Here is an 18,109-nt window from a genome sequence, read left to right on the forward strand (position 1 = left end):
CAACAACTTCAAACTGCAGATTCAGGAAGACTGTTTCCGTTTATATCATAAAGAACGACAGGATCCAAGTGATCTTCATTGAGTAGAAAAAGACTCTCCACATAGTTGGGATGTATGTGGCTGTCATATATATATGGAGAACCACGCATAAACGTAACTTCTCTCACTGTTGGAGAGTCGAGATCACACAAGTAACACTTTTTCGGGCCAAGCTCCTTCCAGCTTACCAGGTATTTACCATTATTAAGAAGCCCTACCAGATAATAGCATGAATCTTTTATATTATCCAACCTCTTCTACCAGACAGGCACAAATGAGGATTTTTCATTTAGTATCCACATGGTTAAAGATTGAGACTGCCGTTTAAATTTAAAAATAGCAATCGAATCTCCATACGTTTCAGTAGTAATACGATTACCAACACGAGGACCAAGTTCTTTCGGGTAGGGGATTACCCGAATGGTCTCATTGCTCAAATCAAAGCATATGACATCCTCGCTTCCTATCAAGTACACCTTACCATCTACAAACTTTGTCTGGTATACATGATTACATCTATAGTAGTACTCGTCTTTAACACCAACATCAACATTAAATCTACGTTGAATCATGTTCCAACTATCTGTATTCAAACTGTAAACCGAAACAAAGTATGCATTAGCAAGGGGAGCAATAGCTATTACCTTAAAATCGTCATCGTAATACCCAAAACCCAAACTAATCATACGAAGGGGATTACCGTACCTATCCTTGATCGAGTTAACATATTGAGGAAGCTTTTTAATTTTTCTACAAGTTGGGTTCCATAGATATATGTTAAGGCCGATGTATTTCTGATGCGACAGACATAACAACCCGTTACAGATCCCGTGAAATCCTGGTTCAATAGAAGAATTACCCGTATATCTCCGTAAGATATCTTTCATGTTGTAGAGTTTGGAATAATTAAGAGTTCCGTCGTAAATCGAATGAGAATGGGTAAGTAATGTGCAGAGAGAGCCAACTTCATATAGCATATACTTGTTTGAATTGGAGGCTGAGTTTTGATAGGTAAGATGGGTTTTAACAAAGGAACGAGAATCGATAATACGATACCATGTTTTGCAAACGCAACGGCATCGAATTACATATTTAACAGGCACTCTGGAGAAGATAATTCTCATGACATCTTCGGGAAGATACTTTGGCGGCTCAGGAGCCATTGAATGTACCAGGGGGAAAATAAACCTAAAACGCTAGCAGAAACATGTATGTATTTATATTAGAGAATAAAGATCCTATGTTAAAGCAGGGAACTTTTTTGAGGTAATATTAAAAAACCAATACAAGTATTACACATACATATGTGTAGGATCAATGGTAAGAAAATAGAATAATTAAATAATTTTATGAACTTTATTCTCTTTATATTATTATAATTAGCTTACGGCCCGTGGGATGCACGGGTTTTAATTAATATTTATATATTTTTATTTTATATAATTTTATTAAATTTCTATATAAATAATCAAATGTTAAATAATGATTATATAATATATTTTCAAGTTAAATTCAGATAGTATAAATAGTATATGATTGATTAAATTTTATTCATAAATAATAATGTAAATGTTTGTTGTTGGTGAATGAATTTCGAATGTGAAAACTTTTATGTATTTTTATAAATAATATAAATGTTTGTTGTGAACGGGATTCGAACTTGAAAACTTATATAAATCTTTATAAATAATAATAATATAAATGTTGTTGTTGACGGGATTCGAACCTGAGAACTTGTATTTTTTTAGTATTTTGATCTAACGGCTCTATAAGAAGATCCGACGGTGGTGATGGAAAGGGATAAATAAAATGAGGGGTTAATCAAATTATAAATTATACCACATTTCAGCTATTATAGTATACTATACAAGTATAGATACGGGGTGTAATTCTTTATAGTCGATGTTGTTTGTGAAAACTGAATTGTGAGTTTTACTATGAAAGTGGTAAGAAAAAAGTTGAGTGCGATTAAAATTAAGTTGGATAATAATTCATAAAATTTATAGTTTTGTTAGATATAATTTTATTTTTTTAATTAATTATTATTTGTTTAAACTTTGTTTTGGAAGGTGTTAACATATTTTCTAACCAACCGATCAAAAGAAACATAATTTTATTTTTTTAATTAAATATTATTTATTTAAACTTTATTTTGGAAGGTGTTAACATACTTTTTAGGAATGTGTTAACCAACCGACCAAACGAAACCATATTTCGCTTATATTAATATACTAATGCACGATCTGATTATAATATTTGTAATTTTGTTATTTTATTGTTATGTAAAAATAAATTTTAAAAGATAATAATTATATATTATCGAGATTAATGAAGTTAAAATATTTATGTATTATTTTGTATGTATTATATTATTGAAGGATTCAAAATTAGATAATTAAAATTTTAAAAAGTTCTCCTACTACAGCCTATCGGTCGCAGGGAGTTTTGAATAGAAGTGATGTATCTGAATGATTTGGTATTGTTTTTTACTCCCTCCGTCCCAAATTATCTGTCTTGTTTGACTTTTTACGGTCAAATTGACCTAATTTTGAATATAGTATAATATCAAAAATACTTACAAAATTTATATTATTAGAAAGTATGTTTAATCTACTTTTATATGTATATTTTAATTTTTCAAAATAATAAAAGTATGGGTTTTTATTTACGGTCAAAGTTGAGTCAATTTGACCATCAAAAGTCATACAAGACTGATAAATTGGGACGGAGGAAGTAATATTGTTTTTTACTCTTTCTCGGTTTCTTAATTATTTTATTATATTTTAATTTGAATTACTAAAACTAATTTTGGAAGTATTTGGTTCTCTACAAAAGAGTATCATTATAAATTAAGTTGGATAATAAATCATAAAGTTTGTAGTTATATTAAATTAATGATTTAATTATTTTAATATAAATTAAATTTGGCTTAAATTTTATTTTGGAAGGTGTTAATAAACTTTTTAGGAAGATGTTAAACAACCGACCAAACAAAACCATATTTCGCTTCTAATAGTATAGTATATAGATAAATTATAGATTAGGATCAGACAAGCCCAATTCTTTGTTGAATTTAAAAAAATTGAGAAAAAAATTTATAAAAATACGATTTGCAAGTAAAAGCAATTGGATATAAACTTTTTTTTTTGAAAAAGATGATCTTAATTACTAAGTTTAAAGTTAAATATGTCTGATTTTAGTTGACTTGAGTTGTAAATATGATGAAGTTGTAAACTGTATTTCTGTAAATATATTTCAAAAAATTGTTAATTTTACATTTATTTTAAAAAAAATGTATGTTTTTAAAAAAAACTTTTAAAGCAGACAGTATTTTCTTTCAGAAAACAAAGGATGACGTATGTTGGAAAGAAAAAGTATTCTTAATTTAATACATGCAAGCGTGAGGCCCGATTGAATCCTATTTTTTCCCTTAATTTTCAATATACTTGTTGTATTTTGGAAAAGAAAATTACTTAAAACACTCGTCAGAATATAAAATATTTTATGTTCTTTCTCTTCATGTTTACTATCTTTTCTTAATTTCGTTATAACAATAGAAAAATCAGACGTCCTTCCAGAAAAAAATGATCTTTGTTAATTAACCATCTCATTTAAAATCTTAAGAATATTAGAGAAAATCCCCGATCATATATTTAACACTCCCCTCACTCAAAAACCCATTTAAGGGTCGAAGAGTGGAACATCGACACCCATCTTTGAGGTATTAATTGCATTTAGTGTCCACAATAAATTGTGAAAATGTTGAGGATAGTTGGGAATCGAACCTTAGTGCTCAAAGATACCACGTTGAGTAACCGCCTCATTTAAAATCTTAAGGTATTAGAGGAAGGTCCAATACGATCATATATTTAACAATTCTAACAATTTCTTCCGAGTCGAATGAGTACCAATTCGAGTACAGTGGATTTCTTACTTGTTGTTTCAATTGTAAACAGTGTCGATTTCATGTAGACAGGGACAGGGGCAATTTCAAGAACTTGGTCATTTAAAACTTTAACGTATTAGAGTAAGACCCAATACGATTATATATTTAACAATTCTAACCATTCCTTCCGAGTCCAATGAGTACAAATTCGAGTACAGTGGATTTGTTACTTGTTGCTTCAATTGTAAACAGAGAACTTGGTCGGGGCTTCTGTACTCGCTCTAAATTACTTTTGCTATGTGTTCTAAACTGTGATTGTAGCATCACCTAGAGGCCTTGATGTATTATGTGCCCTGATACTGGCATCCCAAAGGAAATTTATTTTGAATCATATTTTAAAATTCATTGACCCTGAAAGTAAGTAGGTAGTTGATCAGGATCAATGCAATAATATCGAGTTTAGTAGAAGTTCAGCAAGTGACTATGTATACTGTTCTTCTCTTGCGCAGTTCTTTAGATACAAATAGCCGATAAAGAAAGGCATATATGTTAATAACTAGTTGAAAACCACTACACCGGAAAACTAAGGTTGGGTTTGGTATTATTGTTGCAAACAATAACTGTTTGATAAAATTTAAAAGTTGTTTTTCAGAAAAGTGTTTTTGCCTAAAAGCTGGTGTTAGAGAAAGTAAGGTCCTCCATACTTTTAGAAAAAAACTGTTTTTCAGTTATTGCGGGAAACAGATGTTGATTTCACCAAACATTATTATTTTTAATTTTTTGTATCAAAACATATACGTATCAAAAAAAATATCAAACAGTCATCTGATTTTTACAACAACACTTTTACTAACAGCACAGCAATTTTTAACGGTAATCTCAAACAGAGCTATCATGTTTGACTTTTTGCGGTCAAACTGACTAAACTTTGACTGAAAATTTCATATAGTATATAATTGAAAATATGTATAAAGAATATATCACTAGAAAGTACATTTAATATACTTTAATATGCAATTTTAATTTTTTCAAAATAATGAAATAATAATGAGTTTTTATTTACGGTCAAAATTGAGTCAATTTGACAATAAAAAGTCAAACAAGACAGATAATTTGGGACCGGGGAGTAATAAATTAGAAAAACTTATTTTTCATAAATGATCCTTAATTACTCCTAAAAAATATGGATATGGACAACCTAGCTAAAACACTTTGCGATAAAAGGTAATACCATATCATCGTAAAATTAATAAGATTGACTAGACTCTTATGTAAGGTAAGAAGGTACCTGCAAGGCATTCCCAGACTACATTCCAACTCAATCCTCTCATCCTCGTTAGTATATAAATTACATAAATCCTAATTTTCTCCCAAAATCGCTTGTTGAGTTTAGTCTTGTGCGACAGAGAGCAAAAAAATCAAAACCTTAATTAGTAGTAGTTAGTATAATGAATGAAACTACCGGCGATCTCCTCGTAGTACTCTCGGTACCACTCGTCTTCTTTTTAATCATTTTGATGATTGCTTGTTTTAAACATAAATGTTGCGGCTTTGGTAGTCGTTGCGGCGGTGGAGAAGGCTGTGGTGGTGGTGGTGGTGGTGGTGGAGGAGGAGGGGGAGGATGTGGTGGCGGTGAATGCTGATTGATTAAAGTGTTGCATGCATATTATGTTCCTTGCTAATAAGTTGCTTTTCTCTCGTTAAGATTTCTTAATTAGGGTAGTGTTAGATGTCATAATCCTTGTATTTAAGTTGATCTTTGTCACCCACTTTTGCATGTTTGTTTAGTGGTGAATGCTTAGTTCAATAATATTATCGCTCCTAGTTTTATTTTGTTTCTCATGCACTCTCAAGACCTCAATAAAGGCCAACTCTTAATGACCAACGTAACGTGGATAAGAGCTCGATCACACCGAGAAATAAAGATGATGATTCGTGATTTGAATAAGTATTTTTGTATTTCAAATCTAGGGTATTTACTTTTCTTATTAACTACTACCTCAGTTTTATTGGATTTTTTATGTTACTTTTCGGCACGCTTTTCAATACTCGTTTAAAGTATACTTCCACAATATTTTTTTAAAAAAAATATTTTGAAAAAAAGTTTCATGTTTAAACTTTTATTCAGAAAAAAAATTAAAAATATTATGAAACCATACTTTATTGTAAACAGTGTACGTAAATAAATTACCGGGACGGAGGGAGTATCATTCATAAAGGCAATATTTGTTTAGGTTGCAATTATCAAACTGGATACACTTTAATCATGATACGCTATATATAATCAATTGATTCTTATTTTCCGATGTTATATATGACTTTACTTAAGTGCATCAACTGTTTTAGTTTCAAGATGACAAATCCATTTCTGATATGTGCAAAAATGAAGCGCTCATGTGCAGAATTTATATTTGGTCTAACTAGTGTGATGCAATGTTCTTGTATACATCAAGTTTGTATTCACGGGTATAAAGGGTTACGGAGAAAGTGAGCCTTTATAATAATATAAAAGGCTATGAGTATATACTAGCTGCTTCAATTGTTATCCTCTAATTTAGCAAATAATTTTTATTTTTACCTTTTAAAATTTGATATCTCAATAATTTGTCCTAAGATTTGGTAAATTAGTGCTTTATGGAGATTAAGGGGTGAATTAAACGAAGCAGCTCTTTCTAAGGTTATTATTTTGAGTAATGGCGGAGGTATAAAGAAAGTATGAGCCAATTTGACTTGACTTGTTTTTTAGTTAAAACTGGAATCGGAATCATTCATCTCCGATTTTTCAATTTGAAAATTGTAAAAACAATCTCAATCGTCGGCTCGATTTCAGTAAAAAAGAACCCGATTCAGTTTCGGTTATAAAATTGGCAGAAATTGTAAAAGAAATGAATGTTTAGTTGTTGCTGAAGATTGATGAGTGCAATACAAAAAACACGAGTGTGTTATGCAATTAAGAAGTGGCACAACACTCCCTGATAATTTCTGGACTACGGTCCGGTAGAATTGCATAACGAGGCCCAAATTATAGTTACAAGTTCTTGAAAGTTACGGTGACTTATTCTTGTAACACATTTAAATTATATATTAATTTTACAAATTAGTATACATTATATATAATATTATTCATTTAGTTAAATTAATAACAAGTTAGGTTAGATTTTTATCGGTTCTGTTGAAATGCATAATCGGAACACTACAAGAAAAAGAAGTAAAAGTGATTACATAAAAGCGACCGACTATAAATTCCACCGAAATGGGTGGTTTTTAAGGTCAACTTTACATGTTTTTAAACCATAATTAAAAGCGACCGCCCTCGGTGGAATTTAAGGAGCGGTCGCTTTTGTTCGGTGGAATTTGAAAGCAGTGGCTTTTAACCGGTGGCTTTTATCAACGAAAGCAACCGCCAGTTTTTAGCGGTCGATTTTATATTTTGAAGAACAGGCGGGAAAATTGTCGCCAGAACAAAGCCTAAATCCGGAAAACAAAAGCGACCGATCGGTCACTTTTAAAATATTTATCAAAAAAACATTAAATAGGGCCACAACGGTTTTTTTAATAAAAACGACCGCTTTTGGTTGAATTTATAAAAATGACCGTCTTTGGGGGTTTTTTATAAAAATGACCACCTGCGGTGGAATTTAATCTTCCAGAATTTACGGCCCCCGCCTCATCCTTTCTTCTTCGTTTCTGTCCATACTTTCCTCTTCTCTCTATTTTCCTTCCTATTTTCTACCATTTTCCTTTCTCATCAAACGCAACTATCCATTAACTTCAAGTCAAGTAAGTACCATTCTTAAATTATTTATACTGTGATTATCATGATTATTGTTTATTGATTTCTCACATATATTAAATATTTATTGATATAATTTAAATGAAATGTAGTTGTTGATAATTTAAATGTAGTGTTCAAAATAATTAAACAAACAAAATAATTAACCTAACCTTCCAATCGGTTCAGGGTTTTTTCCGATTTCAATTTCGAATCGATTTTACATCATTAAGTGTAAATTATTTAATTTAGTATCTAACTAAAGCAGCAGCAACACTCGGTTAAACTTTAATTTTAGATCTTTTGTAAAAAAAATTATTGTTATTTTAAGATGTAAATATGGTGTATTAAATATTTTTATTGTTGAATTAATGTCTAAAAACTAATTTTATTATTCATGTTACAAGTTCTATTTCATTTTAGATTCAGACAATTGTTTATCATTTAAATTTAATTTCGGGACATTTACATGTCTGGGAAGACATGTATTAAATATGTTTAATTAGGGTTCCATAAGCCCAATTCTTTTTTAGGGAAAAGCCTAATTATTTGGCATTAGTTTTTCCTTCAGTAAACTAATGAAAATAATTAATAAAATACTTAAATAAATCAATTATATAGGTAATTAATGTGAGCCCTCATATAATGATTTTTTAAGAATTTTTAATACCATTTTTAAGTAATTATACAAAGTAGTTGTATTTTGCTAAAAAATTAATTTAATTGATGCAAATTTTATTTCATACAATAAAGAGTTTATTTATTGTAATTACATATATAGAAGTACAGTAATGGTAAAAGATACGGTATGTGATAATAAATAATCTGTAAATTATAATTTTATCATGTACATTTAATTCATCATGATAAAAAATTATTGCCTGTAATGTATTGGAAAAAGAAAAATTATCTATGTGACATGTTTAATAACTTTAATGCCAGTCCCACTTGCCATAAAAATTAAGGGCCATGAAAATTTAAGAAAATATCAGAGATCTCAAATTTTTCTACAAGAATTTTGCATTGCGTCTAAATAGGTAATAATAATTTTCTAATAATTAGATAAGATCGTACAAATTTAACATTAATAGACTTCATAACTTTATATATATATATCTATACATAAATATATAGGAGTATATTAGTGCATTAAACATTTTTATGTTTACGGAATAAAAATGTAGTCAAATTGACTTGACATAATTAAGTTATAACTAATTAATACTAGCTACTAATATTAAAAGTATAAAATCAAATACCTACTTAAGTTTTGTTGTTACTGCGTACTTAACAGGTTCCAGGAGGTTACTGATTTTGAAAAGTCCAGCTAAAATCGTTACGTACTATGATACTAACCCATACATATGTTGTATTGTAAATTTGTAATATATAATGTCTTATTCAACTCGTAATTATCATGACATATTTTAAATTAAGATTTGATTAATTTGTTTTAAATATGTGTACCATTCCTTAATTTTGACCTTTCTTACATGCATGCATGCGTACATATATTACGTATTGCATGACAGGGGACAGTGTTGAGGCTGTGCTTATCAATTATCATATAAATGCAAAGCCTCAATGCAGTTTATCGTTTATAATTTCTCACATACTGACTTGCAAGTTGCAACTATTTGAACTCTACAAACAAACCACAGGTCAGACTGTCAGAGCCCAGAGTTTTACTGCAAATCGCCAAACAAATTCTAAAAAATGGCAAAGGTAACTATTTCCCACAAAAGATACAGAGCCCTTACCGATCGCGGGATCGGTCGGTTTTCTTGCGATCGGAAAACTCTGTTTCTTGTACTGCTTATTTTGATTAAATAAAAAAAATACTTTGGCCGGGCTGGGCATATTTTGAACAGTTTGTGTATGATGATTGCAGCAAAAGGTGGTGATCAGGGTGACAACGGTTAACGCTTCCCCTGGGTGCTGTTTATTTCTTCGAAAACGAGAAGATTCTCGCACTAAAGCCTTGCAGATTGCAGCAACTACCTGGGGTATTCATATTCATCTTGTTGTACTGTCTATCGTACACTTACAAAAAAACGCATAAATACAACTGTCCAAAATACTGTTGTATTTAGTTAAATACAATCGAATCCGGTTATATTTAACTAAACGCAACCGTATTTTGGGCTATTCGAAAATACTCGAGTCATATTTAATCGGTTGTAATTGTTTCTAAATTTGACTGCCTAAATACGATAGTTTTTAAATATGACTGTTTTCTGTTAAATTTAGCCGCGCCCCTTAAATTCAACGAGATATGTCTGGTTATATTTATGCACTTGTATTTAGTCTTATTTTCTTGTAATGAATATATTAGTAATATTTTACAGGGGTGGAGTCGGCAGCATTGTCCGGGAATGATAAGAATGAAATAGTGGTAATCGGAGAAGGAATAGATACAATTGAACTTGCGAAGCTGCTGAGGAAGAAGATAGGAGGAGCAGATGTGATTAGTGTTGGACCAGACAAAGCAGAAGATAAAAAGAAGGATGAAGCCACAGTTGTGCCTTATTATTATAATTATGCACCTTACAATTATTCATACCCTCTTGTTTATCATCAGTAGCCAGAGATTGTTCTGCATATACCAAATAATATGTATAAGATATCAGATATGTGGGGGTTACTTGTGATCATGACAATTTTGTTTGAAGTGTAGAAAGGAGAAACGGAATGCTCAGACTGAGTGAAGTTGACGGAAACTAGAATTGGACCATTGAATGTACGATGATTTTAGACGCCATTTATATTTCAAATGTTGTATGATAATTGAATTGTATATGGTTATATACTAATACAAAAGAATAAGATTATCAAGTAATACTAGTAATAGATTAATAACACGCACAAAAATAATTAAGTTTAGATATAAATTACTTGTTTGATAATTTTAAGAGCATAATTAGACATAAGTTTAAAAATAAATCATATATAGAATAAATATAAATACTTTAGAAAAAAAGTTAAAATTTAATCTTTTTTCGGGATAGTTTTAAAATAAAATAATAAAAAATTGAGAAATTCAAACTCGGATTTGAGTTCGAGTACTCGGAGTTTTGACCGAGTTTTCATGAACTCGTTTTTAAATTCGATTACTCGAAACTCGAATCATATGAGTTGTGAAAAATAGTACTGAATCGAATACTCGGTCATTTCACCGATTTTTAGAACAAAAAATTGTATGAAACATTGCTCATACGGCTGCAAATAAATAGAGTCGTTCGTGAACAAAACTCGGGATCAGCTCGTTTAAGTGAACTCGGTTCGGTTCGTTTGCTTAGACGAGCCGATCGTGAACATGAAAATGCGGATAAGTAAACGAGCCGAGCCGAGTTTTTTGTATGTTCGATTTGGACTTGGCTCGTTTAGCTCGAATTCGGCTTGAACTCGGTAACTCGCTTCGGCTCGGATAAATTTATATATATACAATAAATAATAAATATTTACTTATCACTTGTATAAATTTTTTATTTTTTAATTTAAAATTTAAGTTATATCTTAAAATTAAATGATTGATTTAAATATATTAGAAATACCAATTAATATTATATATATATATATATATATATATATATAAGTATTAGTCTTTTTAGATCGAGTTATCTATAAATAGTTTTAATTGTAGTTATCTTTTCTAAGGTTGTATGATAATTGAATCGTATATAGTTATATATTAAACAAAAGAATAAGATTATCAAATAATACTAGTAATAGATTAATAACACGCACAAAAATAATTAATTTAGATATAAATTTACTTGTTTGATAATTTTTAACAAAATAATTAAACATAAGATTAAAAATAAATCACATATCAATTATAATAAATTTCAATATTTTAAAGAAAAAATGTTAAAATTTGATTTTTTTTGGGAGTAACTTTAAAATAAAATAATAATAAATTGAGAAAGTTAAATTCGGGTCTAACCCGGTACTCGGAATCAAACCGAGTTTTGACCGATTCTTTATGTAATTATTTTTGAACCCGATTACTCAAAACTCGTATACGAGGGATAAAAAACAGTACTCGGACTAACTACTCGGCCGTGTCGGTATTTTTTAGAACACTTTCTCATAACTCGTAAGTCATATAAAACACTGTTCATAAGTTATATAACTATACAAGAGATTGTATGAACGATGATATTGTGTCAAAATCTTTTAGGGGTCGTTTGATTTAAAATATGATATCAGGTTGAAATCAAAATCGAGTAAAAGTGATATTTTTAATTCTGACTCCGGAATTTGCCGAAACAAACGACCCTACCGGTTACTGCTAACGAACCCGGTGCCCCATTCTCGGATATTTTTAAAATAAACAATTGTTAAAAATTAAAACATCAGGGAACGAAATAGTATTAGTTTACTAGACTGAGAATGGGCAACACGCCAACACTAAATAATCAACCCCGCGTCGGGAATGAGGGTAGCAACGCAAACCCGGAGACCGGTTGACCCCACGGCCATGACTATTCGGATGGTTGTCAATTTTTTTTTTAAAAATTCAATATTCATTCAAAAAATTTTATTGGTATCTGAAATAAAACGGATATTATCCGTATCTGAAACAAAGCGGATATTATCCGTATCTGAAACAAAGCGGATATTATCCGTATTCGAATCCAACGATTGCGGATACGGATACGGATATAGACATATTCGTATCCGATAATATCCGAATCTGAATAAATATGTTATATTTAAATATTTATATAATTTAAAATTTATTATATTAAATTTATAATATATGTATGTAACACACATATATATATATATATTTAAATATTATTTTTATACAAATTTTATATAATTGTAAAAACATTATTGATATATATAAAAAAAACAGTTGATTTGAACAATTTAAAGATAACAAATATATTGAAAAAATAAATAAAATTTAATTTTTAAATAAATTGAATAGGATTAAATCTCTATAACTCTTATTTAAATTTTTAAAAATGAAATTTTAACTTTTACTGTAATTATTTTCTATTTTTTTGAATTTTTAATATAAAAATAAAAAATCTGATGGGAAATCGGATTTGGATCCGAATATTATCCGTATCCGGATAGTAATCGTCGGATCCAGATTCAAATATTATTTTTTTAATATTTTCGGATTCGGATACGAATTTTCGGATTCGAATTCAGATACGGATATAAGCAAATTCGTATCCGAATTATCCGTTTGAAAGCCCTAACTATTGGTCTTTCTCATCCTACTAGTCCTACGTTTGTTTCATTTAAATTAAACAACTTGTATGAATTAGACCAATTGTTTACTTGTTCATTTATTTTTTATCACCTCGTGATCTCTTGTGAGTGATTATTCTAAAATTATTAAATTATTACTTAACAATTACCTGCTGCTTAGTGCTTAATTAGCTTTCTTCTAGGACGTAACGTCGAAATACATACCCTTTTTCTTGCTTTGACAAGTCCAAGTATTACTATTAGTTATACTTACCTAAAGCTTAATTTCTATTGACCCTGTTAGTTACGCGTTGACGTATTCACCATCAAGTCTCGACCACAATTAATTAAATACATTAATTAACATTCTCACACATCAGTTGCCTATAAATTCATCTCAATTCAATCATTTTGTTCACTCATTCAATCTCTCACACATAAACAAGTTTCACAAAACAGAGCCCAAGTCACCAAAGTGTCCTCTTCTGCTTCTCTACTCCAACCAAAACCGACAATATGACTCTGGTATGCTTTCTTATCACGTCATCGTCTCATTGGATCGCTAACATTGTTGAAATTTTCACTCACATAATGTTAACAATCCAAGCCGACGGAGGGAGTATTAGATACTGTATTTACGTAAAACACAAATATATAATTCTGATTTTTATTTCATTTGCAGCAAAAGGTGGTGATTAGGGTGACAATGGTTGACCAAAAGAAGTCTCGAGTCAAGGCCATGAAGATTGCAGCTACTGCTTTTGGTACGTTACAACGTGACCGATAAATGATAAACCTTTACCACTACGTTATTTCATCGACTCTAAAAACGTTTAATCCGAAATCTGAAAATAAAAATAATGCTAATGATGCAGGGGTGCAGTCAGTAGCATTGAGCGGCGACGGAAAAGATCAAATAGAGGTGACCGGAGAAGGGATAGACACAGTAGAGCTTGCTAAATTACTAAGGAAGAAAATAGGAAGTGCAGATTTGTTAAGTGTTGGACCAGCCAAAGCAGAAGAGAAGAAAGATGAGAAGAAAAATGAAGCTAGTGTTGTTCCTTTGGTGTGGGGATCACAACCATATTATTATCATAATTCATATCCAGTAGTTTATGCTCATGATCACTATGACTCTCCTTCTTGCACTCTCATGTGAGCTGATCTTTAGTTTGAATTCACAACAGAGATTGGTTTGGTTGGTTGTATTTTGCTAATTGTATAGTATACATGCATAATTCTGAAATTTCTACTGTATATCAGATCTCTGTTGCATTTCATTTTGTAAGAAATTTTGTAAGTTTTCTTGTTAATAGTCATTTATATGAAGCCTATCAATATACATTAGTGTGACTTTTCATTTACTTATGTTTTTAGTGCACTTAGATATAAAAAAATAACAACACTTAGGCCAATGTTTAAGAGCACTTCCAAGAACGGCTTGGAAAACTCCTTCTAAAAACTACTCCCTCTGTACTATTTCGAGATTTCAATAAAATATAGTTTCATAATATTTTTTTTAAAATTTTTTTTTTAATAAAAGTTTAAACATTTTTTCAGAATTTTTTGTAAAAAAAATATTATGGAAGTATACTTTAAATGAAAATTGAAAAGCGTGTCGAAAAGTAACGTAAACAATCCAGTGGGACGGAAGGAGTAATATTTAATGGGTTTCTAAGAGCAACTCCAACAAAATCTTTTACGTGTTTCTTAAAGAAAATATATATAAATAAGATCCTAGTCATTTAAGACATTTTAGTGTAGAACAATTCCAACAACAATTCCTATTTTGGTTTTCTAATATTATTATAATAATAATTCAAATTATATTCATTTTTTTAAAGAAGAGAGAAAAAAAAGACGTGAGAGGAGGATGAAAAAGGAGGAAAATGAATATTTAATTAATGAAAATAAGATGAGGAATAGATATACATTCCTTAACTTTAAGGAAGCCAAAGTGAATTCCAAGATTTTAGCGAATTAGATCCTTGTAAAATTGTAAGCAAGAAACCATTATAAGTAAGCTCTTGGAATTGTGTAAGTCATTTATTTAATTGGAGATGACTCCAGCAACATTTGTAAAAAAAATCTCTATTTTTTTATTTTATTTTATATTTAGATAAGGGTCGTGTGCACTTGTACGAGTTACAGATTCTACAATAGCTCTATATTATAATATAGCATAAAATATATCGAGAAAATAACATATGCTCTTCAATAATGAGGAAAGATTTAGAGTTCTTTAATTTGTTTAAGTGCGTGTTGAAATTTTTTTTTTATCTTAATTTTGTTAAAATTTGATTTAGGAGCATACATAGAGTGCCCATTAAAGTTGCTCTAAATCTCCGCTATAAAAAGTGAGTAATCAACTACTTTAACCAATGAAAATTAGAAATTGAAGTGCTTAAGCCAATGTCACATTTTCAAGAGCAACACTTAAAACCAGTAAAATTGACAATTTAATGTTATTTCCGCAACATTTTTCTAAAATAATAGAATAAGAAATTATCAAATTATTCTTGGGTTAATCTTTTAAGGAGACGTTTATTGTGAATGCAAGGACAATTTGATATTTTCACTCAATTTTTATTCTGAAAACAAAATACTTGCTCTGAAAATAATATTTTTCTTAGGAAAAAAAAAGTACAACCGAAAACATAGCTAATTTAACTACAGAAAAAATAAAAAAAAAAGCAAAGGAAACATAGCTGACACATATGATTATCCAAAATAACAAAGGGTCTAATTTCAGGTCAGCTTTAGCCAGAAAAGATAAGAAGGTTTAGACAGGAACAAGCTGAGAAATTGTCAACATAACAGAGATAAGGATAAAGATTAAGAAATGGTCAAATAACAAACATATTTGAAGGAGTCCAACCCGAAGAAATATGAGGACATAGAGTAAAAATAGGGATTTTAGTTATTGATATGTACTATAAATATAAGTTAAGTGTTAGACATAAAACACACCACATCTACTAAAAAAACATAGAATATACGCTCTTGTACTCATAATTATTACACAGTGAAACTCTACTTTTGGCTGCGGAAAGTTCCACCCACGGTTTTTACTTCTTAACGGAGGTTTTCCGCGTCAACAATTCTCGTGTCTTTTGTCTTTTATACTTTTACCTAATATGATCGATTAAATAATATTTAGAATTAAAACCTACTATTTTCTACCAAAACAAATTCCATATCAAAATTTGAATTTAAAAAATTGATGAAAAAAAATATATCAAGTGTATCTTTCACAAACATGGCCATATTGTGATCAATCCTGGATCTGAACATTCAATCTTCGCAGCCAAATGGAATGAAACATCATATGAAAGAAATCAAATCTCTTTGGACTTGCATTCACCACAAAATGCCTTTGAACTTGCTTCACTCTCCTATGCATTCTCAGATACTGGCTTTGAGATATACTCATCAGTATCTTTTTGATATTACCAATGTCCTCCACTTCCACTTGAACTGAGAATTTTTTCCAATCAAGAACATCACTTAAAGGTGGAACATATCCATCCGAAATCAAAACCGGAATGCACTCCGAATATAAGGCCTCCACTACTCGTGGACTAGCTACTTCATATCCGCTAGGGCACAAGCAAAATCTACTTGTTTTAAGCATTGTCTCGTATGATACTCCTTTTGGGAGATCATCGTAGACCTGGACTTCGCGGTCTTTATCTTTCCATTGCTCCAGAAGAAGGTATCTTATGTGTCCGTGTAAGCGGCCAGCAAAGAAAGCAAGAATCGGACGTTTTGAAGGAGAGGGACCGCCAAGAAGGCCTGTGATTTCACCACTCCTCAGATGGATCTCTGGCAGTGATACATCTTTTTTCGGATTAAATCCTTCTGAGGTATTAGCATTACACAGAACCCTGATGGAATTATTGAATAAGGTAGGCACGTAGGAAGTTGTGTGAGGCCCCTGAAAAGTGTACACCAAGTTATTATTAAGAAATTTTCTAGTGGGTGTCCATGGGCACGTGCTAAGAGTTAGTGCTTGATGATGTGTAATGACATACAGTTTATAATCTTATTTATAGCAAGTACAATGACAGACAGTTTATAATCTTTTTTCCCGTGTTTACCCAGTCGTGGCAAGAAAGCATGAAATGATCAGCACCAAGACTTCGATTCCAGAAAGGATGATTCTGAGAAATAACATTTATGTAATCCATGACAGTGTTGCCAATAGCGTGATATTCCTTTGCTCCAGGAACATAGAGGTATTGAACCATCATGACCACGCTAAATGGCAAGAAATATACGAGTGCCTCCTCTGGATCCTCTGTAACGAACAAGCTTCCCTTTTCAATTTCATGTATCAACCTTCCCTCGGTGGAATATATACTTTTGCAAGGCCCGTTGTGGAACATTGGCCGCTCTCCTTCTTTGTATACATATATCTTAAATACTTTTTCCATTTCCAAGTAGCTCCTGAATCATAAAAATCAGATTCCAAACTTGAGTTTACCTACTTGGTTCGACTAACAGGTTCAGAATTATATGCAAGCAATTAGTACCTATGAAATGCATTGGCATTTCTGTAGATAGGGCCTCGAGGTACATAATCAGGATCTTCATGCCTAGACGTCAAGTTACTATATCGCGCTGCCTCTTTTATGGCTTCTCGGGCTTTCAATAAACGTGCTTCTACCATTTCTAGCTTGCTATATCTCCTAATAATCTTTGTTTTGATTATGGAATCATTACTTCCATTCAGAGATGGGGTGTTTACTTGTAAAATCCCTCCCTTTCTATTTTGACCATCCTGCGAAAAGTTAAAATTTTATAACTTCTTTTAGTAATCTGCAGAAGGAAAAAATATCATATGGCCTTGAGCAATATGAAAAAAAAAATCAAACATATTTATAAATGGAGCTTACAGAAGGATGCTTGTTTAATGATAAATCTTCAACCTCTCCGAGTAAATTCAGTGGCTGATTTCGATGTTCATCAGAAATCAAGAGACTTAAAACTGAAGATTTATTCCTCCAAGTTAACGGGGAAGAGAAAGAAAGTGTACAAGCAATCACTGATATCAGAATCAAGGGCAGCAGAACAAGTACTGTAGTGAGTCTACCCCAATCAAATGACCACATATCTCTAAAAAATTTAAACATCTTTTATACTGCATGTATTTATCTTTTCATCTCAACAATTGTTAACTATGAAAGATAGAGAAAGAA

At 30.7% G+C, this 18,109-nt stretch overlaps 4 protein-coding genes across 4 annotated transcripts; 2 read left to right on the forward strand and 2 right to left on the reverse strand.

Moving 5' to 3' along the window:
* Positions 1 to 296: 296 nt before the first annotated feature.
* On the reverse strand, positions 297 to 1,202 carry LOC141713744 (putative F-box protein At3g20705). The gene has a single exon (XM_074517319.1). The coding sequence runs from the start codon at positions 1,200 to 1,202 to the stop codon at positions 297 to 299; it is 906 nt and encodes a 301-aa protein (XP_074373420.1).
* Positions 1,203 to 9,297: 8,095 nt separating this feature from the next.
* Positions 9,298 to 10,483, forward strand: LOC141710530 (heavy metal-associated isoprenylated plant protein 16-like). The gene is made up of 3 exons (XM_074513094.1): positions 9,298 to 9,422; positions 9,589 to 9,703; positions 10,046 to 10,483. The coding sequence occupies exons 1-3, from the start codon at positions 9,414 to 9,416 to the stop codon at positions 10,279 to 10,281; spliced, it is 360 nt and encodes a 119-aa protein (XP_074369195.1). The 5' UTR covers positions 9,298 to 9,413; the 3' UTR covers positions 10,282 to 10,483.
* Positions 10,484 to 13,304: 2,821 nt separating this feature from the next.
* On the forward strand, positions 13,305 to 14,272 carry LOC141710531 (heavy metal-associated isoprenylated plant protein 16-like). Its single transcript, XM_074513095.1, has 3 exons — positions 13,305 to 13,433; positions 13,591 to 13,672; positions 13,784 to 14,272. The coding sequence occupies exons 1-3, from the start codon at positions 13,425 to 13,427 to the stop codon at positions 14,065 to 14,067; spliced, it is 375 nt and encodes a 124-aa protein (XP_074369196.1). The 5' UTR covers positions 13,305 to 13,424; the 3' UTR covers positions 14,068 to 14,272.
* A 1,623-nt stretch (positions 14,273 to 15,895) lies between these two features.
* Positions 15,896 to 18,109, reverse strand: LOC141710532 (putative glycosyltransferase At5g03795). The gene is made up of 4 exons (XM_074513096.1): positions 17,807 to 18,109; positions 17,444 to 17,691; positions 17,009 to 17,357; positions 15,896 to 16,845 (listed from the first exon to the last, which is right to left on the reverse strand). The coding sequence occupies exons 1-4, from the start codon at positions 18,041 to 18,043 to the stop codon at positions 16,183 to 16,185; spliced, it is 1,497 nt and encodes a 498-aa protein (XP_074369197.1). The 5' UTR covers positions 18,044 to 18,109; the 3' UTR covers positions 15,896 to 16,182.

The sequence above is a fragment of the Apium graveolens genome, chromosome 3 (assembly GCF_009905375.1).
Source record: "Apium graveolens cultivar Ventura chromosome 3, ASM990537v1, whole genome shotgun sequence".
Classification (NCBI taxonomy): Eukaryota; Viridiplantae; Streptophyta; class Magnoliopsida; order Apiales; family Apiaceae; genus Apium; species Apium graveolens.

Coding starts and splice junctions, on each gene's coding strand:
- LOC141710532 (XM_074513096.1), bottom strand. CDS start 18,043: ATGTTTAAATTTTTTAGAGATATGTGGTCATTTGATTGGGGTAGACTC. Junction 17,692..17,806: donor CATTAAACAAGCATCCTTCT/GTAAGCTCCATT, acceptor AACTTTTCGCAG/GATGGTCAAAATAGAAAGGG. Junction 17,358..17,443: donor AATGCCAATGCATTTCATAG/GTACTAATTGCT, acceptor TTTATGATTCAG/GAGCTACTTGGAAATGGAAA.
- LOC141713744 (XM_074517319.1), bottom strand. CDS start 1,202: ATGGCTCCTGAGCCGCCAAAGTATCTTCCCGAAGATGTCATGAGAATT.
- LOC141710530 (XM_074513094.1), top strand. Junction 9,704..10,045: donor GATTGCAGCAACTACCTGGG/GTATTCATATTC, acceptor AATATTTTACAG/GGGTGGAGTCGGCAGCATTG.
- LOC141710531 (XM_074513095.1), top strand. Junction 13,673..13,783: donor GATTGCAGCTACTGCTTTTG/GTACGTTACAAC, acceptor CTAATGATGCAG/GGGTGCAGTCAGTAGCATTG.